Genomic DNA, 26601 nt, shown 5'->3' on the forward strand with positions numbered 1-26601 from the left:
CTCCGGGCCCTGAGGGATTCTGACTTGGGAAAGAAGTCATTTTAACAAACTCTGCGAATGCTGTGTTTCTGAAAGGCTGGAGCCACTTCTTCCCCCAAAGAGACACTGACATTTAGTGAACCGGTTTTTCAAACTGCCGACCTGACTTCCACCCGACAGAGCCACCAACGGGGGACGAAAACGACAACAGAAGCAAAAACATGAGTTCGCTGCCACGAGCTGTTAAGTAAAGCAAAAGCATGTTGAAAACCAAATTTCTTAACCCACAGCACTAAAACATGTACTCTACATGTTTTCTCACATTCAAGCTTCTGCTTAAAAAAAAAAAAAGGCACAACAGGTTATATGTACTTGCAAAGTGAAAAGGAAGGAAGATTTAAAATAGAAATAAAACTTTCTTTTCTTTCCTTTTTAGAAAGAATGCTGTAGACATGAAAGGCAAAAATCAGAGCTAACAGGGATGGGGCCACAGAGATGAGCCTTCGCCAAGTGCGCTTTATAAGATTTACAAAGAGTAACTCCAACATCTATCTTTTTCTTATTTTTAATTAAAGAGGAGGTGTTGTTTTCTAAGGAAGCTATCTGGATGCTGCTGGCTGAAACGCAGATTTGATCTCCTCGTGCTGGTTAGCTAACATTGATTTTCTGCCCCAGTGGAAGAGATTTTACTCTGATGCATGCCATTTAAATTCATTTTACACAGCTGCTTAATGTGGCTTGGCAAGGCACAGCCAAACTAGCTTTGTGGGTCTAAATAGGACTCCAGAGTTGGTAAAGGACAGATCCTATGGATTAGCAGCTGATGAGGAATGCTTTTCTCCCCCTACTGTTATCTTCCTACTGACTCATGAAGTGACCTTGAAGGTACCACAAGAAGGGAAAAAAGAGGAAAAGACATCTTCCCAAAAGAAGTCTGCTTACCTAATTATATCTGTTATTTCATTTTTAGGATTATGTTTACAAAATTCTATATTTGTTGGCCCACATTTAGGACCGTGTTTACAGGATTTAGAACTCTCGCCTGCAAAATTATCGTTTGCTCTCGCTGTCTAAATAAATGTATACCGAATACAAAACTAGTGACAGGCTCTCTGTTACGTATTCATAACAAGCAGTAAAAGCATAGTTCTAGAAGTTTAGTCTTCAAACAAAGCCAGCTGACTGTTCTCTGTTTTATTTGAACCAAAAATGTGGTGTGTTTCTACTGAAACTGCTGAACAGCATTCAGTCTACGTAGGATAATCTTACCATTGCAACATGCAAAACAGTATCAATAATAATATTTCTGCTAAGTAAATCGCTCAATAACGATATGCTTTAAGAGCACTTATGAACCTAAAAATGGTGACAGCCTGTTGCTATATAGCTTTGCAGTAGGAAAAAAGAAAGCTACTTTTTGTTGCTGTATGTAATTCCTGTGTCGAAATGGATAATAATATGGCAACACCATGTTTCGAAAGAAAATTCCGCGTTGGATTATTTGGTTGCGTTTTTCTGATGACTTCAATATTCTAAAACTCCTTGGGAGAAGGAAAGAATAGAAATCTGCTCAGGGAGGCTGGAAAGAATCCCCTCCTAAGTCCTATTAATAACCTAAGTCCTGTCTCCTGCAGTGGGTCTCTTGTCAAACGCGGCTGCTGCTCTCTGAATTCAGGGGTGTGTGTGCGTGTGTGGAGCGGGTCACTGTCGTGGCAGAGATGACAATAACACAGTCATGATCACGGTGCTACACAACACAAGTTCCCAGACAACAGAGGGACGACAATGGGGGAGATCACGCCAGAGCGGGTGGCTTCATTACTTTTACGGAGATACAAGTTTTTCTTTCCCTCTCAGGCATGAAGGGAACAAGCCATGCCAAAAGCCATGCAGAGACAGGATCTGGGGGACAGCATGCACGCTCCCACCGCACTACCACAGTACCGTTCAGAAGAGTGAAGAACAAAACAGAACAAAACGAACCAAACCCCCGAAACAAACAAAAAGGAACGAAAAGACAACCCCCTCTGGGATGGATCTCCTCTTAGGTCTTTCACTGTCTTGTTCTGGGTGTTCCTTTCGCAGCCAGATGGCACGTTCATTAACAGTTTCAAAAAAAAAAAAAAAAATGCCCAGGTCCCGCAGCAAGTCAGGGTATGTTGCTACCTACCCGTACTGGTCAGGCTGGTGCATCATGGGAGCCTGAGAGTTGCCATAGTTGGGGTGCTGGGAAGAAAACATGGGGCGTCCGCCAGCCCCAGACTGGCTGGGATAAGCAGGCGACCTAATGTATGGTGGCCTAAAGCAGAACAGAAGAACAACTTCTTTGGATTTGTTCTGTAGACAAGTACGAATCCCCCTGTCCATCATGTCACCTCCACACATAGGTGCGGGGGGGCTACAGAATGTGGCATAATACTCTGTACCGTGCAGCTGCCTGGGAGGGGAGCTGGAGAACATTCCTTAAAAAGGGGGGGGGCGGGGTGAAGGACAGGGCAGAGGAGAGAGAAAAGTGAGATTCTCAGATGTAATCTCAGTTTACGCTGCTGAAGTGGAGCTTTGACTTCGGTACAAGCCAAAAAATATACGGGCCCTCGCTGAAAACGGGCAGTGTGTGAAGGCAGGGATTTGGAACTGCCTCCTGGTCAGAAACAGAAAAGGAAAACGCATGGATGTGGATTTATACGTTAATTTATACAAAATGATATATAAACTGATTCAGGAAGGGAGCATAGCAAGACTTTTTTATCAAGCAATTATGTCTTAATATCTGTTGTTATCTTCTCCCCGGGCCTGCTATCCGAGGCCGCATTGTCCAATGCAGTCAGGTACTTTCTACTTGAAAATAACTGGTGCTTCAGGAGGTGCAACAATGGACAATTAACCCTAAATTAGAGCTTCAATTGGACCAGGCAAACCAGTTTTCACGGACAGGTTTATTAAAACATTCCCTAAAGTCTGTGAGGTTCGGGTTAGTATCTGGGGTTCAGGAAATTTTAAGTAATTATAATGTGGATGAGAGAGAGAGAGAGGATGATTGATTTTCCTTTTGATTCCTCAAGGGAAATTTATTTTTATTTGGAGCAAACAGGGAGACTGAAGGGGTCCCTAACATTCCCCAAATAGCAGCTTCAGAGGAAAAGTAACAAAGGACACATTTAAACACACACACACGTACACACACGCACATTTTTCTTTCCCTTTGACAAAAATCCGATTCCTCTATCTTTTCTTCTGAAGATACCGTAACTTCAGACATAGCTGTCAACGTGCTTTGTTTTAAAACGTATTTTAACATAGTTAAACGTAATTTAAAACATATTCATAAGTGCTTCCTTTAAAACTAGTCACTTCGGTCATAAATTTTTAATTAAGTACGTTATTTTTATATAGGTTCAATATTTGCTTAATCATTTTAGAAATCAAGATTAAAAACAAGTGATTGAGGCTAAAGCCTTGCTCTATCAGCTTAAACTTTATGAAATATTATCTTTGCTTTATTAACCACATTTTGGTTTGGACAGAGAGGTATGCCCAGAAAAATAAAATATAAGATGACATCTATAAATCTCACACGTATACATTTAGACAAACACACACGATACAAATATGTGCATAGACGAGGTTTCTATTTTATAAAGATTTTTATGGTGGGGTAAAAAAAAAAAAAAGAAAAAAAGAAGGTGGTTCTTTTTCAGTGTTTTCGATCTTAAAAGCCTAGTTCTTCAGGCTTCACACTTTCCTGCCTAAACCTAGCTGTTCTAAACGGAACCATGAGATATGCCACTGCTCTGGACTGGTTATAAGGACTCCGCGCAGTCATTTCAAAGAACCTCCCACAACTCAGATTCCTTCCTCGATGTCTCCCGGAACGTGTTCTGTCGTTCACCTGTCTGTACTTTACGGTACAGAAAACATTAACACCAAAGGAACGGCCGAGCAAAATCGCACTCCACTGCTCCCCCCCACCCCCCCGCCTCGGGTGACGATGTAGCTCTGTGCTCAGCACGTGCTTACACGTCCGCACCCAGACCACCTGCCCCGACGGCATACCTGCTTTGTGCCGAGTTTGCAGCGGCCTGCATCACTGCGGCAGCTGCCTCCTGTGCCTTACGGTTCACGGTTGGCATCGGTGGCCCCATTCCTGGCCCTCCCTGCTGGGACATGCCGGGAGAGCTGGGGGTCATGCTGCTCATATTTCCAGGAAACGGCCTGTTCTGCATCCCAGCTGATGGCATTCGTCCCAGGGGCATAGCACCACACGGCTGGCTTGGCCCTTGTCCGTGCATCTGGTTGTTGGCATTGATGCCCATGCCGGGCCCTGGGCCGCTGTAGCTCGCACTGGGCACCCCACTATACGTTGGGGGTCTGGAGTAGTTACCTAAACAAAAAGTAAACACAAATTGAAGCCTTTTACTTAGTATCTGTACTTGTGAGAACGGCCACTAGAAAGACTTCTTGTCCAACAGTGTGATCAACACAGAATATTAGCCATGACCCTTATTAACCCTTCCCCTGCTGGCACCGATGAGGCTGGCTGTGGCAAAATAAGCTATCTCGGCACATTCCAAGGCAAAGAGCCACACAGGCCTGCTGAGAGAGGGAGGAGACAATCAGGCTGATCATTAAAACAACCTATGCACAGGCAAGGGATGCTAGCAGTGAGTGTTGTTGCTTCAATACACCCAACATTCACATTTCTACGTTTTACCCCACTACGTTTTACCCATAACGAGACTGCATGACTACCCCACTACTGCATGCGGCAGTCATGACAAAGGGCCAGAAAGACGGCATGTAAGACAAAATGCACATCTGGTCAAGATTATCCTCCAAAACCCCACAGGAGGGGTCACATGGAAACTCAGCCTTGGTCCAGCAAAGCAACCAGTTTTTCTCTGGTGTTGGGAGCAGGGTTTTCGTTTTGTTTTGTTTCCGCCTTGAGCATCAGATAAAGCAGCTCGCTTGTGCTTGGTGCCATGTCCTCGGAAATATGGTTTCACGTACTGGCGTGACAGTCAACGTGGTGAAGGGGTGGTGGCATCCGGGGGGGGGCAGACAGACCCCCCGAGCCCCCATTCACACTGGCGCATGCGCTCACAAGGAGAGCAGCAGCCTCAAGGACCCCAATTATTTCAAAAGTTTTCTCTCTCCTTCCATACCTTTTACTTTGACGAGTGTACATACATTAAAGGCATAAGTAATGTCGTTCCAATAATAACAATTGCAGAGAGTAACTGCTGAACCGTACTGTGTTTGACATGCTGGGTTAAGTGCTTTACATCAATGGTTTCTTTTGCTTCTCCGATAACTGTATGAAATACATATATAAATGACCATGATTCCATTTACAAATGAAGAAAATCAACAGCTAGTAGGTTAGGATTCAAGCTCCAGCAAAAACAGGTTCTAGGACCCATGTAATTAACCAGTACGATATGCTGCTTTCCCACAAATGATTATTGAAACAAATGTAAAAAGCATTTGCGGAACATGGATAAGCGTTTCTCAATCGATCCTTAACTGCTTTCTGGAAGAGCCTCCTTGTCAAAATAACATAACTGTTTTAGGCACAGGGGATATAAAATTAAATACAATTCAATTCCTACACTCAAGCTGCTCACCGTGTGTGTGTGTGTGTGTGTGTGCGCGCGCGCGCGCGCGTGTGTGTGAGGTGTAGCAGCAGTGATAAGACAAGAAAAAGTATGAATACAAAACCAGAAAGATAACGTACTGTTAAAAGTGCAAGAGAATGGAGAGCAAGTCTGCTTGAGGGGGGAGGGGGTCAGCGTGATAGTGTAGTTCAGCAAAGATTTCTTTGCTGGGCTGTGGCCTCAGGAACCCGTGGGGGGCAGGCCCTGGGACCTGGGAGCACTGGTGCTGAGTGAAGGCTCCACACATACTAACTACCAGACCTCAGCTCATTCTCCTCTTTCTTTTCCCATCCTCTTCTCCACAAAGCAAAGATTATCACCTCTAATATGGTCCGCTTGAGGAGTGGTGGCTAGGGTTCAAGGGCATAAAGTATGTAAAGTATTGCAAACACAGAGTCAAAATGGTAGGGGTTAGATACCTGAGCGGCGAGTAAGGCAGAAGAGAGGACAACGTGCACACGGCACAGCCAGCCAGAGAGCAAACGATTTCCAGATAAGTCACGGAGGAGCTCTGTGTGGCTGTGACGGGGCCCCGGGGGAAGATGTCAGACCTGCATGGTCTCGTGTTCCAGGCCGCCAAGTGTAGGGTTTATTTGGAAGATAAGGAGGAGCTTCCCCAGGTTTTCCAGCAGAAACTGGATTTGACTAGTAAAAATATCAAAAGCAAATACTTAATATTTACTACGTGCTAAGCTCAGTTCCAAATTGTTTGCATTAACTCACTTGATCCTTGTATCAGGCCCAAGAGGCCCCTATTATTACACTGCTCATTTTAGAGATGAGGGACCTGAGGCACGGGACGCTGGGGAGCTTGTCTCGAGGTCATGTGCCCGACAGGCAGAGGAGCCACGGTTTGCACTCAGGTAGTCTGTGTGTGCAGTTCAGAGTCCAGGCACATCACACTGCCGTGCAGCCTCTCAGATGCTTAAGGAAAAACCACACTTACGTAACGTATCATCACGACAGAAAAACCAGGTTTTCTTAAGCCCACACATGTAAAGCAGCATGACCTACAAATCCACAAGAGATCCGTGGACTTTCAACACTGACTGGGTACTTGCTCTCTGTTAGGTGCATCACATGAGCTTTCTTATTTGGGTGTCGTGAAGAGTGTTATTTATTGCAGATGGTACGGAAGCCACCATTCACAAGGACCATGGGCCGCCACACTCTCTGTAAAGGGTTGGGCAGTAAATAGTTCAGACTGTATGGGGCAAGACAGTCTCAATTCAACTGCGTCTGTGGCTCCGACGTGGCCAGAGGCGCTGTCTCCACAAATGGAAGTGCCTGTGTTCCAATAAAACTTTATTTACAGACACAGGTGGTGGGCCAAAGTGGGCCATAATCTGCTGGCCCCTGCTATAGACCAATCTTGGGACAAACTAATGAAGTGCTCCACCAGCACGGAAAGCGACTTGTTAAAGCCAGCATTTCTTTGACCCCGGATGTCCTCTGGAAGGCTAAAGAAAGCCTAAAGAGGAATAACAGAGGAAGGCACTAGCAGTTGAAGGAACTGGAAAATGGAGAGAAAAACAAAAGAGAATAGAGGGAACAGGAAAGGTTTGATGTAAATTACTTCAGGACCACCGAGTTACATGCGGGTGGGTCTTTTATGGCCAGCTCCTCAAATTTAAACTGCCTTCTCGTAAGACGACACTCTGCCTTTGCAGAAACAAACGTATGCTGTTTCCAAGTAAAAGGTAAAACATTCACTGTTTATCAATTTCAAAGTTCTTTATAAAAAGTTCTTGTTTCAGAGCCTCCCACCCCACAGGACCCCACATAAGGCCCCCGTCTGTCTTGCCGTCACAGCATCTTGGTGGAAAGGGCACCTTATGCCTCCCCGGCTTGTGAGGGACACGGCGCGGTGGGCAGGCTGCCGTCCTGCCTCTTCCCACGCCTTCTCAGAGCGCAGTCCTCAGAACACGTCTCTGGGGGCAGGATGAAGATTTCTCCTCTCCGCCCTCACTGACCTCACACGCCCTCACTTCCAGACAGCCCGATAACATCAGTGAAGACAGGGCTCTTTTTTGGCTCTTGCTTTTATTAAAAATAAATCAACTCATTCACAGCTCGAATGCAAATGAAATTAATTCACATACTCATTCGATTACCAGTTCCCACCCTCCCCCAACACTTGGTAAGTGACTCATTTGGTAAGAAACCTTACTCAGTGAAAACATATGTACCCTTTGCTTTCGAAGGAAATGAAATAACACTTTAATCTTGTTTTAGAAAACAAGCATTCAGACATGCTTATATCAGACTATACCCACAGTGCGGCTCTATTAGAGAAGAAGGTTCCTGACTTTGTTGAACTCTGCTTATGGGGGGAACAGAGAAATTCCGTCACACTGGGTTCTGTACTTGGGGTTTAACTGGCAGGCAGGAGCTGTACTTTAATGATCCCAAAGGAAAGAAAGGATGGCGACGTTCGGTTACCCCGGACCCGACCTCATCTATCTCATTCGTGGCGTGTGTGAAAAAGAGCTGTGTTTCCGTGGCTTTGCTCAATTCAGCAGCCAGGCGGCGTCCTGCCATCGGGCGGTGGACGTGCTGGACCACAACCACCAGGCACACCCAGACATGCACGCAAAAGCACTTGTGCTTAGAAAGGCCCGTTGAGTCCCGGGCTCCCAATCTAATTTTCCTCAATCAGTTGGGTTGATTCCATGAATCGGCACTCAAAAGCACACGTCAAGGGAATATGTTCTAATTATAGAGGCCTCTACTTGGTGGAAGAAATACAAAGTCCCCTTTTCTTCTCCTTGAAACTCTGAAGACTTTCCTCATTAAACTCACATGCCTGGATAAAAAAGCTTTCTAAAGGCTTTAAATGGCTTAAGAGGCAGCGATGGACAAAGCGCAGGCTCTAGAATTTGGGTCTGAATAGCGGCCTGACCTTGGACAAGTTACTTAACCTGTCTGCACATCAGTTTTGCCATCTGTAAAGTAACGAGAGTAATGGGGAATAGGTATGGAGGGACTAGGACAGCGCCGAGCACGGCGTCCCCTAATAAACGACAGTTGTTACTACCGCCACCTTCATCGACGCCCGTAACACCCTCAACAGCCACTGATCATTGATGATCTTGTCCCCATAATCTTTTAAAAATGCGTGGAAGGAGTGAAAAAATGATTAATGCCCCCGCCTTGCCCACGCGATAAACGTATCTTTCTCCTCCAAATAAATAAAAACCAAACACGTAAGCCAAGCAAAATATGAGAGGAAAAGCCAGGAATGAGAAGTGCAATCTTATTTCCATGTTTCTCTAATAGATTAGTAATTTGTTGGCACTGGTTTTGACAGAAAACAGATGGATCCAGCATTAAGCACAATGAAGGCAGCAGATGCTGGTCCAGCCCACCTCAGCTGGACGGGTCTGGCAGCCAAGTCCGAGAGCTCACAGTTTTCAAGTGGGTTCATCTTGGCACACCAGCTTTGGAAAATCGGTCACCAAATAAATTCAGATTTCAACCTACCGGGAGTTATAGTCAGGCGCCAGAGAGAGGAAGCGGGAGCTAGACTCTATTCAAGTCACCATGATTATTTCAGGGGAAGTGCAGATAATTCTGTACCTGACTCTGGAATATTTAAATTTGCTACTTACAATCAATATTCCAAGCTTAGCGCTTTTATTGAACTATTAAGTGTTTCCACTCACATATGAAGTTTTGCTTCTCCGTTTCACCATTCAACAAATTATTTATGAGTAACTTTTACAGGCAAGGCTCTCCATTATTCCCCCATGCTGTGGAGGATACAATGGTGCCCAAGTCACAGAACCGACACTTTACCCCGAGCAGGAGAAAATAAAATGATAATTAGCGATGTATTATGATAAACATGTTTGTGAATGAGGGCTAAATACGCATTTACCTCGTTGTTTAGTTAATAACGTTTGCTACTTTTTGCAGCTATCTACCACATAATATGATTTTAGGTCATGTCTAGAGATAGAATTTACACACAATAACAATCCTGTGTAGTTCCATAAGCACCACGATGTGGGTTATTTCTACCATGATGAAAAAACCCTGCCATTTTGTGGTCATTTTCTCTCTCCCTCCCCCTCGTGGGAACCACTGATCTGATTTCTGTTCCTCCAGTTTTGCCTTCTCCACGATGTCATATAGAATCATACAGCATGTGGTCTTTTTGTGTCTGGCTCCTTTCCCAAAGCACCACGCTTTTGAAATTCATCCACATTATTGCACACATCAGTGGCTTGTTCCCTTTTGTTGCTGAGGAGCATTCAATTCTGTGGACATTTGAGTTGTTTCCAGTTTTTGGTGATACGAACAAAGCCGCTAACATTTGCACACAGGTCTTTGTGTGGACATAGGTTTCATTTCTCTTGGCAGAACCCTAGGGATGAGAGAGTGCCAGGTTGAAGGCTAAGTGCATGTCGGGCTTTTGAAGAAACCCTACCACAAAATGTGTAAGTTAAAAAAAAAAAACAAAAAAACGTAGGAGTTCTAATTGTTCTACATTGTTGATATCGCCAACGAAAAAAAAAATTAGCGGGGCGCCTGGGTGGCTCAGTCGGTTAAGCATCCGACTCTTGGTTTCGGCTCAGGTCATGATCTCATGGTTTGCGAGTTCAGGGTCCGCATCGGGCTCTCTGCTGTCAGCGCAGAGCCTGCTTCGGATCCTCTGTCCCTTCCTTGTTCTGCCCCTCCCCTGCTCTCTCTCTCTCTCTCTCAGAAATAGACATTAAGAAATAGAATGATTTTGAGCATTTTTCACATGCTTATTTGCTGGTTACCGTATTTCATAAGATCCTTTCTGTGTTTAAAAAAAAAAAGTTCTATTTCAAAAACCTTTCAACCCCACCTTTTTACACAGGCTGATCACACAATGCTGCTCTTTGGGCACCACCTTGGAGAAAAACTGACCGAGTAGATAGGAAGACCACAAATGCAGGTTCAAAATGAAAGCTGACTTACCCCCAGTTGCATTAAATCCTACCACTGGTGGGAATGAATAATTTGTTTTTGGAATCGATACGTATGGGTACCATATTTTTTCCCTAAGTCAACATGCATTTTCAAGTCTTCACCATGTAAGAGAAGTGACCATATTGCACAAAGCTCGGAACAGAGGGGGAAAGGCCTACTACCTTACAGTTTGGGTTCAGAGTTTCACTTTTGGTAGTTTTTTCTCCATATGTTACAAAAATGGACCCCTTCAAAAATTTAATTATACAATAATGCAAGTTCAGTACAGTGAGTACAAGAGCAGAGAGAGAAACAGACAAAGGTGATCCTCAGTTTCACCTCCCAAAGGTAATTTTTTTTTTTTTACTGATTTTTTAAAAAAATTTTTAACGTTTATTTATTTTTAAGAGAGAGAGAGAGAGAGACACGGGGTGCCTGGGTGGCTCAGTCGGTTGAGTGTCTGACTGCCTCAGATCGTGATCTTGCGGTCCATGAGTTCGAGCCTCACGTTGGGCTCTGTGCTGACTGCTCAGAGCCTGGAGCCTGCTTTGGATTCTGTGTCTTCCTCTCTCTCTGCCCCTCCCCGCTGGCGCTCTCTCTCTCAAAAATAAAGTAAACATTAAAAAAAATAATAAAAAGAGAGAGAGAGAGAGAGAGACAGAACACAAGAGGGGGAGGGGTAGAAAGAGAGGGAGACACAGAATGTGACGCAGGCTCCAGGCTCTGAGGTGTCAGCACAAAGCCCGACATGGGGCTCGAACTCATGAACTGTGAGATCATGACCTGAGCTGAAGTCGGACGCTTAACCAACTGAGCCACCCAGGCGTGCCCCCTAAATAGTTCTTAAGGGCCTCTTATGTGCTAGCTCTGAGCTAATGGCTGGGGATTCAGCAGCGAATGAAGGCAAAAAGCCTACATTCTGGTGGCACAACACAGGCAAAGGAGCAATCCTAGAAGACGTCGTATGGCTCTAAGTGCTATGAAGAGAGATAAAGGGAGATTTATACAGCGTGGTGAGGGAGGTGTCCGTGGGAAGGCGACTGAGGAGAGCCACTCCCGGGAAAGGAGCTGTGCATGTGTTGGTGGCCTCTCAGCAAGGAAAAGTGGATCCTCAGAGAAACAACGATCACTGAGGCTGACATCACACACAGGCCCAGAAGACATACGGGCACAGTCAGATGCCAGTATCGGGCTCCAGGGCAGTGAGTGAAGGAGAAGGCATAGGCCCTCAAATAGTACGGGTACAACTGTCTGCTACGTGTGACCTTCAGAAAGCCACTTGTTACTCCCAAGGTCAGTTTTCTCATCTGTAAAAAGGGTATAATACAGGATTAGCTATCTTACGTGGTTGCTGTGGGGGAAAAATGATAATAACTAACTACTGTTGGACAAGGACAGTCCATAAATAGAATCTTTCAAGGAACACAGAGAAACTATTCCAATATTAATAGGTTTTTAATCAGTGAAATTATCTTTTTATGTATGCATCATATGTGTAATTTTATTTTCACGATGCACAGATATTCAAATTTATTTCTCAAACCGAGTATAAGAAAAAGCACTTACATTAAAAATGTAAAAAGGAATGACCTCAACTCAGTAGCCGAATTTAGTATAAAACAGTGAAATCTCTCTGGTAAGAAATGAAAAAGTGTCAGAGTCACCGCTGTCACACATTGCAAACGCACCTCTGTCCTCCCCTGGGCTCCAGAGTCCTTGTGCCCTGGGCTTGCAAGCGTCGAACAGCGCCCCCTGGAGGGAGAGCGCTTACCTGCTTCCCCCGATGGCTGAGGGACTCTGAGATCTGTCACCTGTGATTCAATAAGGCCATTTCTTTTCAGACGTTTGAAAAAAGGGCAGAGCTGTGAGCCCTGGGAAAAGGCTAAGATGTAAAGTGAAGCTGAATGTGCACATCTTGTGTCTCTACAGTGCTGTCCATGGCTGTCGTGACCAGGACCTGTAGCGGAGGGCCAGCCCACCGGGATGAGACGAGCTTACTCAGCAAGGGCAGTGCCTCGCGGCACTCCTGAGTGCTGTTGATTTTAACTGGCAAGGTAAAATAGTTTCACACCAGTCCAAATTACAGCTGCTTTGTGTTTTTCTTTTCTTTTTTTAATTTTTCCTTTTTTAAATTTTAAGTGGTTTAAATTCCCAGGTTTTGATAAAATTGTGACGATCATCAGTCCGTTGAGAAAAATTCATGCATAAACCTTGTAATGCGAAAGCTGAATTTGAGCATCGAAAGAAGAGGGCGTTAACGGTCTTTTGCTATAAATGACCTACTTCAATTTCTGTTTTCTTCCCCGGTCATGGTGAGATGAAGATTTGGAATATTTCTTTAACAACAAAACAATATGGAATACGGAACTGAACACGTGCTGGGCACTGCAGATTTAACCATAAAATAAGGTTACGGTAATAAACTTGTCACACGCAGCACAACAGGATTCCAGGGGAAAAGAAACCGAGTTAACCAAACGGAGGGATCTGCACAGAGACCAGCCTTCCGAAAGCCAGAGAAGAGGATGTCATCAGTCTGCAGCACTGTCCAGGGGGACGTGTGAACCCATGTGGCAGACACATTTCACCTCTGTGGGAGAGAGGCTGAATTCAGCTTAATTCAATAATAAGACTGCGATTCTGGACTTGCAAGAGTGGAGACCGACATCCTGGGTCATGGTGACACTAAGGTCGCTACTACAGGTACTGAGTGGACTGCTCCCTACTAACATGTATTCTTCCTCTGCAGCTGAAACAGTTGTAAGATGATCCATGTGTAATTTGCTAGTTTGGAACTGCATTCATTTCAACTAGGTATGATTTGGAGTTTTCTAAATTCATTGAGAAACATATGTTAATGAAAGGAGAAGGAATATTTCAAATGGCATCTATTTTAGAAAAAAAAAACCCTTTAACTTCTTTGGAAAAAATACCTTAAAAAAATTTTTTTTGATGTTTATTTATTTTTAAGAGACAGAGATCAGAGCACGAGCGGAGGAGGGGCAGAGAGAGAGGGAGACACAGAATCCGAAGCAGGCTCCAGGCTCTGAGCCGTCAGCACAGAGCCCGACGTGGGCCTTGAACTCATGAACCAGGAGATCATGACCTGAGCCGAAGTTGGACACTCAACCAACCGAGCCACCCCGGTGCCCCAGAATAAATACCTTTTATCAAGTAATTTAGAAACAAAAGGCCCATCAGACTCATCTGATTGAAAGTTCCCTGCTTCCTAAGACACACACTATACAAATTAAGGCAGAAACCCAGGCCTGCTTCAGGGTACAAACCTGGGAAAAAGCTGTATGTGGTGGTGCAGACCCTGTCATACAAGTGAGTGAATAACTGAGGGGAATCTCAGCTCAGAATTATTTAGTTGCCCAAGGAAATACTGCTATTTAGAGCAAAATTAAGGCTAGACCCCCACTGCCCGCAGTGACAAATGTGCAAAAAGTATTTGTGGACAGCCTGTGTGACAGACACGGTTTTATTTTTTTTTTTATTTTTTTTTTTTAACGTTTATTTATTTTTGAGACAGAGAGAGACAGAGCATGAACGGGGGAGGGTCAGAGAGAGGGAGACACAGAATCTGAAACAGGCTCCAGGCTCTGAGCTGTCAGCACAGAGCCCAATGCGGGGCTCGAACTCACGGACCGGACCGCGAGATCATGACCTGAGCCGAAGTTGGCCGCTTAACCAACTGAGCCACCCAGGTGCCCCAACACTGTTTTAGAGAACACAAAAACAAGACAGTCTTTGTTCTTAAGAAACATGAAGGCGAAATTTGTTTCAGCAATCTTTCCCCCAAATTCATTTATTAATAATTAGTGTGTCAATTACATAATTCCATTCTATTTATTAAAGCAAGTCTCACGGCCCTACTTGCAAACACCTCGTAAGGGTAGTTATTATATGTGCTTGCCTGAAGGTAGAAAAGTGTTATTTCATAAAATACACTGCAATTAGACATTTTCACACATTTAGATTGGACTCATTCCATTTGCATATGTAATAATGCAGACTTTAGTAATATACATTTCTAAAAAATTTCCTTCTTCACTTCATAGAAACTTTTTTCTTAATCTCTAGTATCTTTGATGTGTTTCCAAGCCTGAATTCCCCAAATGCTCCTTGTTCCTTGAAGGCAAGTAGTTTGTCTTTTGGTTTCCCCAGTGGCTTTCTGAATGAATGAACCAGCAAGGAGGGTACATCTATGGCGTGGGAAATAACACCCCAGTGACTATGTAAGTGGCCTCTGAAATCTCCCTTGGTTTGAACCCAGGCTCTGCCACCTACTAGCTGTGAGATCGTGGGTCAATTACTTAACCTGCTCATTTGCAAATGGGGACAATGTGAGAGCTTCCCATTAATTAAGCAAATGGGTGAGTCTGCTCAAATTTGAATCCTGGCATGACTGTGGCGTATCCTGGTGAAGCTGTCTCTGTTTCTCCATCTGTCCAGGGGTAAATGGTACCCGTCCCGTAGTATGCTGTGAGGATGAAGTGAGTTAATCTATGGAACACACTTTAAACAGGACCCAGGGCACAGTAATGGATGTCGGTTGCTACTACTAAATAACAATTTTGCAGAAGTCGTTTCTGACGGTAAGAAGACTTAAAAAAAGATCGTAAGGTATTTTCCTCTGAGATCTCTTCAAAACAAAACTAACAGAGAAGACACTCATCCAGTTAGGAACAGAAACAGAAGATGAAAATAATGGCCTCTGTGGCTCACACACAAGTGATTCTTTTCAGAGATGTTAAAACACGTAGCATGAAAATGCAAGCTGAATGTCTGATGACTAATTTGAGTAGCTAATTAAGACAAGGTAGAATAAAATACTTATTTTGGGTCCAGTTTAAAAAGATCAAGTTTAAAAAGATCAACAAAGGGAGAAATGCAAAGGTAAGGACACTTACTGAATTGAGTAATTGTGTTACAAGCGCTAATTTCCTGTCATTTAGTGCTTGCTGGGGAAAGGAGAATACAATAAGGAAAGGCAAACAATTCGGAGCTGAAGGCAGAGTCCCAGGACACTGATTTTCAGCACACGGCATTTGGAGCCAGTCAAGGAACCCAGGAGGAGGCACAGCTCGGGGTGGACACGAGCAAGCTATCACTCGGGAGAAGGAATGACAGAGAGGACAAATCTGAGGGCACCTGTTTTCAAAATGAAGAAGTGTTGAGTATGGAAATGATCTTCCGTATTCTAAATGGTTTCTAATATCAACCTGAACTCAGTATTTATGCCTGAAAATAAATCCCTTCTTGACTATATAACCAAAGTGTGATGTGGTGGGTCCAGTGGGCCGCATGGATATAAAAGGCTTCAGACAAGAAGCAAGATTTAGACTTGTAGAATATTAGAATTGGAAGCAAATTCTATAAGTAACACGATCTAATTTTCTCATTTTCTAGAGGAAAGGTAATTCCCGAAGAGTAAGCAATTTTCCAAGGACACTCAGCAGTTTGGATGAGAACCCTCACAGGTTCAGTGTTCTTAAATTATGAATCTTAATGTTCAATTATTCCGGAAAACTGAGGGTTTTACCCGGAGAAGAAATCCATTCTATAGAAATTGCCTTTCCTGCTATTAACTCCAATAGCATAAACACTTTCTTAGCTCTTCACAAAAGACTCCTCAGTCAAGGTTCCATCTTCCCTTATTATGAGAACAGTAGAGGATGAGGTTGCAAGAGTGAATTATTTAAGAGAAGACAGACCAATTTTCAAGATTACAAGAAGCCCTTGTGAGTGTTAGCGGTCAAGTCCCAGACCTTTAGCCACTCCCAATTCTGGGAGCACAAGCCTGACCTGTCTCCAGTTACATGCTGAGCACAAGTCCACATTTTCTGTGTATATCACAACTTACAGACTGCTTTTCTAACTTTCACTAAAGTTTCCTTCTTTTCACAACAGCCAAGGAAGCCTTGAAGACGCCCGCTGAGCGGAGTTGGTGAGCGGGTGTGCTCTCTCACAACCGGGTGACTCACTGACCTGCCCTAGGTCAGCGACAAACTTCTTCCTGCCGCAGCTTCCTGGGGCTGACAGGGACAGGGCAGACTTACTGTCACCTGGGACCTGAACTCCTAGGGCCTACTGAAATTAAGATCTTGGAAAACCATTAATGATATGGTGTGAAGGGAATCAAGCAAAACACAAAGTCTATATCCACCCTGACTACGTGCATGTATTGACAAAGGCCGGAAGGGGCCAAATAAAACGTTTTTTTTAAAGTTTATTTATTTTGAGAGAGAGAGAGAGAACAAGCAGGACAGGGGCAGAGAGAGAGAGGGAGAGAGAGAATCCCAAGTAGGCTTCAGGATCTGTGCTGAGCCCAATGCGGGGTTCGATCCCGGGACTGTGAGATCATGACCTGAGCCGAAATCAAGAGTCGGATGCTTAACCGACTGAGCCAGCCAGGGGCCCCTGTTTTGGGTGTTCTAACATAGTTTCCCTAACAACAGAGATAGTTGGAATGTAAAATAACAAAGCAATGTAAGGCAAGGAAGCAATGTTATACTGGGAATATTGAATACTGAATATTATCATCTTTCAGAAAGAGATCTTCCAAGATAAGATAGTATGTTGATAACTCAATTTTCAAACCGTGAAATACTATAAACAGAAAGAAAGCGTTTTTCTGAGAAAAACCTGGTGAGAAACACCAGGTGAAAAGCCAAGAAGGTACTAAGGCCTCATAGAATCATCTAGCTTTGTTAGGCACACACTCAATGGCTGGAGAGGCTCAACGAACCCCAACAGAGCTCAATGGTTTGCTAAACAGACACAAATGTCTTCAGAAAATAAAACTTTATTTAACAGGAGGAGACCTGACTTTGTTGTTGTTTTACTAGAACCTCCTAGTGGGCATTCATCATCTCCACTTGGAAAATTCCTGATATTTTCAGAAGTGAGGAAACTCTGGGAATTGTGCCAGATTATCTCATTCTCTCTAAATTATCCATTAATGTCTAAGTTAAATAAACAAAACATAAAGAAGGTGCTAAATTCAAATGCCTTATTGCCAAAAGTGACTTAGAAAAAATATGTATCAGGTTAAAAACCTTGATGAAAGGATTCTACATGTACATGAAAAAACATACATCAATTTCCAGGAAGGCAGATGTAAACAGTGCATCTTGGCATAGTCTCATTTATTTTTCTACTCGTCTTATCTCCCCTCCCCCTTTTTAAAAGACTTTACTTTTAAGTAATCTCTACACCCAACGTGGGGCTAAACTCACAACCCCAAGATCAAGAGTTGCACGCTCCACGGACTGAGCCAGCTGGGTGCCCCCTTATCTTCCTTTTTGAAAGACATGCCCATTTCAGGCTTTGTTCTATCTTCTAAGAGTAACACCAGTAATGACTGAAAAAATGAGAACTACTATTTATCAGATATAGCACTTTGGAGACAAACTGGGAGCAGGTGTAATGGGACGACATCCTTCTGAGTAGTGAGCACATTGTTAAGGGGGCACAATCAGAATTCAACATAATGAAACCCAAGTTTTAAATCAGAAACTTTTTGAGGACAAGGCCTGTGTCTATTTCTCAACGAGCATTTCAAACTACATCACAGAAACTAAGATTTACTCCTTCATTAATAACACACATATTAAGAGCATTTACCACAGTGTCTGATGCATGAATGCTTAATGAACACTTGCTATAATTATTCTTCCCATCATGATGGGCAACTGAAGGACTGTGGGTTTGCATTAACCTCACCAACCTGCCGGGTAACAAATAATGGGATCTTACAAGATGTTTATAATATGAAGACCTCGAAGGACTAACATATTAACAAAACCTCTACAGCCTACTGCGATGCATTTTTGAGAAACGTCATTTACCTTGTGGTCCATACTGGCTCATCTGCGGACCATAAGTCCCACTTGAGTTACTCTGCTGAAAGCTACTGATTCCAGGATGCATCTGGCCTCCAGGAGAAGGATGAGGCGACATGGATGGTCCTGTCTGTTGAGGTCCATATTGAGACATCTGAGGGTTTCTTTGTGTGCCTGCCATAAAACCTAGGTGGGAAATAAATGGAAATATGTAAGTGTAGGTGACAAAACGGATATGGGATTGTGTGGAAGGTGGACAGGAAGAAGACTGGCACTGTGAGACTCCCCTAAAGAAACATCTAAAGGTATTTCAAACCCAAAGTGGGGGATCTGGAAGGGTCCCCTGGGGCTCCCCTAGTCCTAACTCGGAACACCCATTAGAGTTCCCGGGGACCCAGTGGATCGTGAACTAGGGAAAGGAGAAGAGGGAGGAAGGGCGAGCAAGCTTAACCTCTCTTGGAGATGAGGCCCCTACCAAAAGCCACAGGAACACCCAGGACCCTCTTATCCTGAGAGCCTTCCATTCCTTCCAGGCTGATCTCCGGGATGCATGTCTCCTGCCACCCAAACATCCTGCCCTTCTTCTCAAGGCCAGGCCAGTACCTTTCTCTCCTCTGCACGGAACTGTTCTGCCCCCCTGGTCTCCTGAGCAGCCACTGTTCACCTTGACTCCTAAGCGCTGCAGACCTGAACCCTGATTCAGACCACCGCTTACAGGTCCGCTGTGAACAACGGGTGGGTCTGAAGTGGATCCTGCTGTTTCAGAACCCTGACTTCCTCCCATAAACCTGCCAATGGCAACGGCACTCACCCACTGTCCCCGCCAGGCGCCAGCCCCCCACCCGTTTCCTAGGTGTGCGCCCATCCTGTTGCCTCCGCTCCCCTCTATTTCTCCAGAAGCTTGGCCAGCGCTCATATCCCCCTCCCCCAACACTCATCTCCAAGCCTCTGCGCCACCCACCCCTGCTTTGTTCCTTTCGCCTCACTTTCACAAAGCTGCCAGAACCATCTCTCAGGAATAAAAAAAGAAATTAGAGCATATCTTTCCTGCATGAAAGCCCTCAAGGCTTTCCCGTGAGCCCGGGAACCAAATGCAAACCTCTGACCATGGCCTGCGGGCTCCTCTGTGGTCAGGCGTTCAGGTCTCACTCCAACCCCATTTCCTATGGCTCCGGGCAGCTAACATCAACAAAGCATGGCTCCCGAGAATGTTCTCCCACCTGCCGATACCTTCTCCTCTCCAGGGCTCTTCCCCGGCTGCCCACCCTGACGCGGAACACCCTGGCCATTTCTCACCCGTGTTTCTTCATGGCACTTCTCATAATCCGCAATCATTTCCCCGTATATTCAACTCACTTAGCCTCTCTCCCCCCGCTAAAAATCGGCTCCATGAGGGCAAGGATCATGTCTGTCTCAGTGCTGCATCCAAAGTGCCAGCAGAGTCTGGCACATGGTGGGGAACTATTTATTGAATGGATGATTATTAAATTCCTGATGCGCCCAACAGAGCGCAGAGCACAACAGAGTAGGTGCTTAGCAGGTAGCTATCCAAACGGATAAAGAAAATACATCTTTAAATTATGCAGGACCATAACGTCAAGGTACATCCAGTCATCAGCAATTTGGGCAAATATAAACAAGCATGTAGAATGAACTGTGAAAGACTCATTTAGACAGAGTAGCCCAAATCAAGACATGTATATAAAAAAAAGCTAATACCGTCAAACTAACATACTAACAAAGGGCTGTCTGAATAACAGCTCCAGGAACCCAGGAGCTTGGGTTAGTCAGAGGTCTCATGTGTCAGGACAAGGCTCTAGTTTCCTGCAGAGTGCGCAGGCGGGAGTGGGGTGGGGGGTTGGGGGGAGGCACGGGAAGAACCCAGGACAGTAGCTTCTAGAGAGAGTCTACTGAGGCAGCTGGAGGGAAGACGATGCCCCGATCCAACACCAGCATAAACTTGGGGGGATAAATGAGGCAGGACATTTACCGAGGTCATAGTTTATATTTCAGCTAGGAAAAAAAAAAAAAAAAAAAAAGATCTTTCAACATTGCTTCATCTTAAGAGACAGAATAAAAGTAAGAAGAGCTATTCCATTTATTTATAAAGATAAGTCTTATGAAATTGGGCTCAACTGGCAGCTCCTAGATATAAATCATCATAGAAAATGTTTGCTTTTTCAAATCTGAAAACAAACAGAAATCAGGGCACTAAAATTACTATAAATGATTGCATCTTAAGATGTTTCATGAAATATTTATCTAAGCTTTACTATAAAATTCTCGAGAGTTTCATATAGAGTCCTGTTTAATAAAAAATGTGTTTAAATTCCATACAGATTGTGTGGGTTTTTCTTTCTTTCAGAGAATGGCCGCTGTCTTCTTCATTAGTTCAAGAAAATAACACAGGTCCTTTTCTGGGGCATTAAATTTCACTTCAACCATGAAAGTGTCCATGCTGAAGGATTTAGGACCTCTGATAATATAGTACATCCTCAGGTTATTGCTGCCTCTGGGACACTTAATAGGCTTAAGGTTTGTTCAAATGAGTTCTAAGAATTCTTACCCGGGCAAGTTATTTCTTTATTTCTGACTGTTTACTCAGTCCTTAAAAATATAGATGCCACATTCCACTTGAATTCCCTCACTCATCACTGGCATTTTGCAGAAAATCAAGTTTGCGAAAAGATTCCAAGAGACGAGGAACACTAAAACAAGTTCGAGCAGATCGTGTCACGACATCAAGTTCCACAACGCAGACACAAGGTCCTAGGGGTATGGAATCCACCTCCTTCCACAGAAATTAAAATTGGAAATCTATTTCTTTCTGTGGATGATTTGCAATGGCACCGCTTACAAAAGCATCCTGAAATCTTATTTGAGGTTTTCGGAGAGACTCCTCTCTTTCCACGTGTTCCCCAAGATGACAGAAGAAGAAGGTGACATCACTTGCGTGTCTCCCTTCTTAGCTGTGGTCATCTAATGGCACTCAACTGGGAACACGAGGCTGAGACTACGGTCTGGTTTGTGTCACTAGCTCAGACTCTACTAGGAGAGACGGATACGTAAATAAACACATTTACAAGCGTATACTGATCGAACGAGCTTTGTGACCTTCAGCAAATCCTAATTTATCCAAGTCTCATCTTAAAATGAAGAAGGGGCTGCTGTAGGATCAACTGGGACAGCGTGTGAAAATGTTCTGTACTGTGAAATGCGATACAGACAAAGGATCTGATGATACTTTTCTGGTTTATAAAGTGCCACAAATATCTTTTAACTCCTGAACACCTCATATACGCAGATGTCCTTTCTAGCTAGAATGAACAAGCTCGTTTTTACGCATTTGTTTTTTATTTAAATGTGTGGAATCTATGTTACTCCAGTACTTGCGTAACTTTACAAACTCCAAATACGATAGGAAATTTTAAGACGGTATACAGTTGTCTCCCTTTACCTGCGGGCTTACGTTCCCAGACCCCCCAGGGGACGCCTGAAGCTGTGGATAGTGCCGAATCCTATGTATACGATGTTTTTTCCTATACAAACATACCTATGATAAAGTTTAATTTGTAAACTGGGCACAGTAAGAGATTAACAGCAATAACTAACATAAAATAGAACAATTTTAACAATACACTGTAATAAAACCTATGTGAACATGGCCTGTCTCTCAAAATACCGCACGGCACCCATGCTGCTCCTTCTTGGGATGATGTCAGGTGACACCGTACCTACACTAGGAGACGAAAGGAGGTGAAGGACGCAGGTGTCGTGACATGGCGTTAGGCTGCCACCGACCTTCTGGTCATCAGAAGGAGGACCATCCGCTTCTGGAGTGTGGCTGACTGCAGGCAGCTGAGACCCGGGCAAAGCAAAACCACTGATGAGAGGTGCGGGGGGGGGGGGGGGAGTTCCGTATCCCCATCTCTTACCGCTGAGTTCCCCTTGCCAAGTGCAAATGGTTTTTAATGTATGCTTTCAGAGGTGTTTTATAATTTGTGTTTGATTCTGTATTTCTCTTGCCGTGAGGAAAGGTGAATATTTTGTTTAATAGCTGTTTTTAGTTCCTTTCCTAGAACTATTTATATCATTCGCCCACCTTTCTGTTAGTCACTCTGTCCTGACTATGGAGTATTTCATCTTGTGGATACAGCTCCTATTACGAAACAGTTGTGTGGCTCACCGAAGCTCTTGCACCCGCAATCCAGGGGAGACGGGGGCCTCCGCTGACATTAGACCACAGACTGTCTCAGCAGGAGAGCGAGACGACCGTCAGACTTGCATTTCTAGAGGCGACTGTGCTAGAACCTGCAGCATGAAGAAAAGGCTGCAGGGCAGAGAGGCTAGAACAGAAGCCCGGAGGCCAGTGACGAGGCAGGCAAAGTGACCCATAACAGAGAATCACAATTAAATGCCCGCAGCAGTCCTATCGGGAAGGCTTCCACTGTGCACAGAACTGTATTTTCAAAAGGCTACTGAGTATCACCGTCATCTAAACAAACTGATGAAAAATTTGAAGACAAAAGTTAGCTGAAAACGAAGAATTTCTTCCTTTCATCCTAAAGATAGAAACTCTGTGTGTCTACTATTTGTTTCCTCAACTGCAAATTAGGGACAATTGTGTCCACTGCATAGAGATGCTGTGGGGATTAAATGAGATAATACGTGTGAAAAACTTACCACGGGTGCCCAGAATCATGGGCTCTCGGTGATTACTAGCTGTTGCTATTATCACACATCCACAGAAGGGGATCAAGACAGGCAGCATGCGAGGCAGCAAGGACGCCGACCTAGTGACAGTCCTGGCCCTAGGACACTCCTGCCCTGCTGGGCAGAATACGGCAACTAACTTAACCTTTCTGGCCTCAGTTTTCTCACCTGTTAACTGCGGAGGAGGAGACGCATAAGACCTGCAGGGGATACTTCTAGTTCTGGTTCTCAATTCTGGCTGAAAGCATTTTTTTTTTTCCTCTAGGAAAAATCTAATCAAGTTTGTAATTTCCATGTACATTTATTTGGGATATTTCTTGCTTTGTTTTGATTTTAACCTTTATTTTGGATGAAAGAAATGTTAAAATGTTTCCAAAAAATCAAATTCCAACCAAGGACTGTCTACCTATTTATGGTGACATATTTGATTGTATTTTTGCTTCTTTTAGCAAGTTATTACAAAACGGCAGCTTGCAATGTGGTTTGTGAATAGAAAAACTGACAGCTGAGAGAATAAAGCTGGTTTTTAAAAAAGGTGTGAAGTTTTTCTAGTTAGAAGCCATCTGAATTTAGAAAACCAAACTTTCTAGTAAGGGAAATTTGGAAAGGATAAAATGCATTTCCTATATATTATCAAAATATATTTTATTATTAGATATACTATGGAATTGGATGTCCCAGGTAAGTATCTAATGTGGGGAAACACAAACTTTAGAAAAAAGTACTGGATGAGATTATTATTTACATTATATAAATTACTTATTGAAAAATCACAGAAACTACACATGAAAATATAACTTGTACATTTTAGCCATACAATATACCCATAGGTTTATATAAATGAATTTAGTCTTTCTGAGTCCTTCATCACATGCGTATATAGTCACACACACTGGTACCACCACATTCCAAATGAAAAGAGACATACTTCTCACATGAAAACTCAGAGGTACCCTTTCGGGAAAGAAGAAAGGAAGGAAGGAAGGAAGGAAGGAAGGAAGGAAGGAAGGAAGGAAGAAAAAGAAAGCAAGCAAGCAAAAGAGAGAGTAAAAGCTATACTCTCAAAGAAATGCAGTGTAATAGGAAACACACACACACACACACACACACACACACACACACACACACACACTCTAAACCACCCCAAAAACGCTATACGAAGGCATGACTATTCTTTCCAGGGATGCCGCGAGCCCTTCCTTCACTGTGTGAGCTCTGTTCTCAGCGATCACACTGGCCCCTCAACCGCAACAGCGCTACACAAACCTTCTCCCAGCGAGCTCCAATGTTACTCTGATGCTCGCGGAAGGTGGTAAGGGTGAGAGAGCATTGAAAGAAAGTACAAGATGGGATCCCTGTCCTGGAAAAAACTTCAAATTTGGTTGGGGAGCAAATAAAACCTATCAGCAGGGAACGATCATCAAGTGAGCTTCCAAAGCCACTGGGGCAGGTGCTCGGCCATGTGCAAGGTGCTGGGGTGCAGGCAAGGAGGAGACAGAGTCTGCCCCCGTGAGGCTCACAGGCTAGTGGGAGACAGACATGCAACAAACAACTGGGCAAATGAAGAACCCAAGAAAAAGAGAAGTCCGGGTGCTATGAGGGTAGAAGAGGAGGACCCAGTTCAGACTGGGGAGCAGGAGAGTTTCCTTGAAAAAGTCCTATTCAGGTGGAGGCCTCAACGATGGGCAGGACTGACCACGTGACACCCAACAGAGAAACAGGTGTGACCAGCAAAGCGGGCATCACAACGTACGTCCTTAGAAGCCACGGTGCCTGCGTTCAGCTGACTCCTACGGACACTGGGGCACCTTCACCCGGTTAGTTCTTTTCCCTGGTTAAACATTTTACCCCTTGCTCGAAGTCCTTCCTGGCCCACCTCGTAACTGCCAGCAAGTGACCAGCACACAGGAAAGGGCAGCACCACCTCTCACGACGTCCAGCCCCCTCGGCCATCAACACCCATGTCCACGCTGTGTCCTTCTGCGTTTTCTTCCCTTCAGAAGAAAGAGATCTTTCACTCATACGCGAGGCCAGCGCCTTCTCTTATGCTCTGAATCCCATCCTTCCTCATTTCTTCAGGGATCTGTCAATCGTGTTTGTTCAGAAACTAGACCCTGACTCTTGATTGCTTAACAGAATGAAGTCCAAACTTATTAGGTCAGCACATGAGTCTTTCCAAATTTGGCCTGACCTATTTCTCCAGCCTCATCACGTCTACACGGTCATCATGGTGTCCCCACTTGGTTTTGATCATTCAGATACCTTTTCCTCCCTGTAGGCATCAGGTTGCTTGAGACCTGCCAAGTCCTGGCATGTTCATTCACTTAACAAATATTTATTGGCTACCTCTCATGTTCCAGACGATGTGCCATTCACTGTCAGTAACCGTTGGCATTTAATGAACATATATTACGTGCTAATAGCTTTGTTCTTCATTAGCTCATTTAAACTTCAAAACAACTATGGAGACACTGAGGCTTACAAAGTTTAATTCATGAATTAAAACATTCTTAACCACAATCCACAGTTAAGAAATACTTTTTTTTGAAAAAAATTTTTAACGTTTATTTATTATTGAGAGAGTGTGAACAGGGGAGGGGCAGAGAGGCAGACACAGAATCTGAAGCAGGCTCCAGGTTCTGAGCTGTCAGCACAGAGCCCGACGCAGGGCTTGAACTCACAAACGGCAAGATCATGACCTGAGCTGAAGTCGGACGCTCAACCGACTGGGCCACCCAGGTGCCCCAAGAAATACATTTTATATCATGATCCGATGTGTGTATGTGAACATGTGTCTATATATTCACAAGCAGGTTCACACACATACCATTTCACAAAACAATTTCTACCCTTCTTATGTGAAATGCACTCTGATATTTAAAACATTTATTTCAGTTAAAAAAAAACCAAACTCACTAAATGGGAGGCACCGTGTGAAAACAAGATGCTCGACTGTGTCCTCTACTGAATATGCTGTTTTCACAGCGTGCCCACAAGGCCATTCACCCCCATGTAACAGACTCTAGTCCTTCCTGGCCCGCCTCCTGCTATCTTTGACGGCATTCCTTGGCCTTCCAGAAAGCACCACTCAGAGCGGTTACCACGGTGCCATTGCTACTGGCTGGAGCACCTGTTTCTCCCCCAGACTATGTACTGCGGCTTTATTTATTTATTTAATTTTTTTAATTTTTTTTTCAACGTTTATTTATTTTTTGGGACAGAGAGAGACAGAGCATGAACGGGGGAGGGGCAGAGAGAGAGAGGGAGACACAGAATCGGAAACGGGCTCCAGGCTCTGAGCCATCAGCCCAGAGCCTGACGCGGGGCTCGAACTCACGGACCTCGAGATCGTGACCCGGCTGAAGTCGGACGCTTAACTGACTGCGCCACCGAGGCGCCCCGCGTACTGCGGCTTTAAAACACACTCTCTTCGCATCTGTCTCCTCAGCACCACGCGAGGTGCC

At 44.3% G+C, this 26601-nt stretch overlaps 1 protein-coding gene across 11 annotated transcripts in view; it reads right to left on the bottom strand.

Moving 5' to 3' along the window:
- ARID1B (AT-rich interaction domain 1B) overlaps positions 1 to 26601 on the bottom strand; it is a 448658-nt gene that overhangs the window by 54927 nt on the left and 367130 nt on the right. For 7 of the 11 annotated variants that reach the window (XM_053222044.1, XM_027056567.2, XM_027056571.2 and 4 more), the window contains 3 exons: positions 18431 to 18610; positions 4033 to 4360; positions 2150 to 2278 (listed from right to left, as the gene is read on the bottom strand). In XM_053222044.1, the coding sequence (XP_053078019.1) occupies positions 2150 to 2278; positions 4033 to 4360; positions 18431 to 18610 (637 nt within the window). The remainder of the gene's footprint in view (positions 1 to 2149; positions 2279 to 4032; positions 4361 to 18430; positions 18611 to 26601) is intronic. The other 4 variants (XM_027056572.2, XM_027056570.2, XM_027056568.2 and 1 more) reach the window with 2 other exon arrangements.

This window comes from Acinonyx jubatus, chromosome B2 (genome assembly GCF_027475565.1).
Source record: "Acinonyx jubatus isolate Ajub_Pintada_27869175 chromosome B2, VMU_Ajub_asm_v1.0, whole genome shotgun sequence".
Lineage (NCBI taxonomy): Eukaryota > Metazoa > Chordata > Mammalia > Carnivora > Felidae > Acinonyx > Acinonyx jubatus.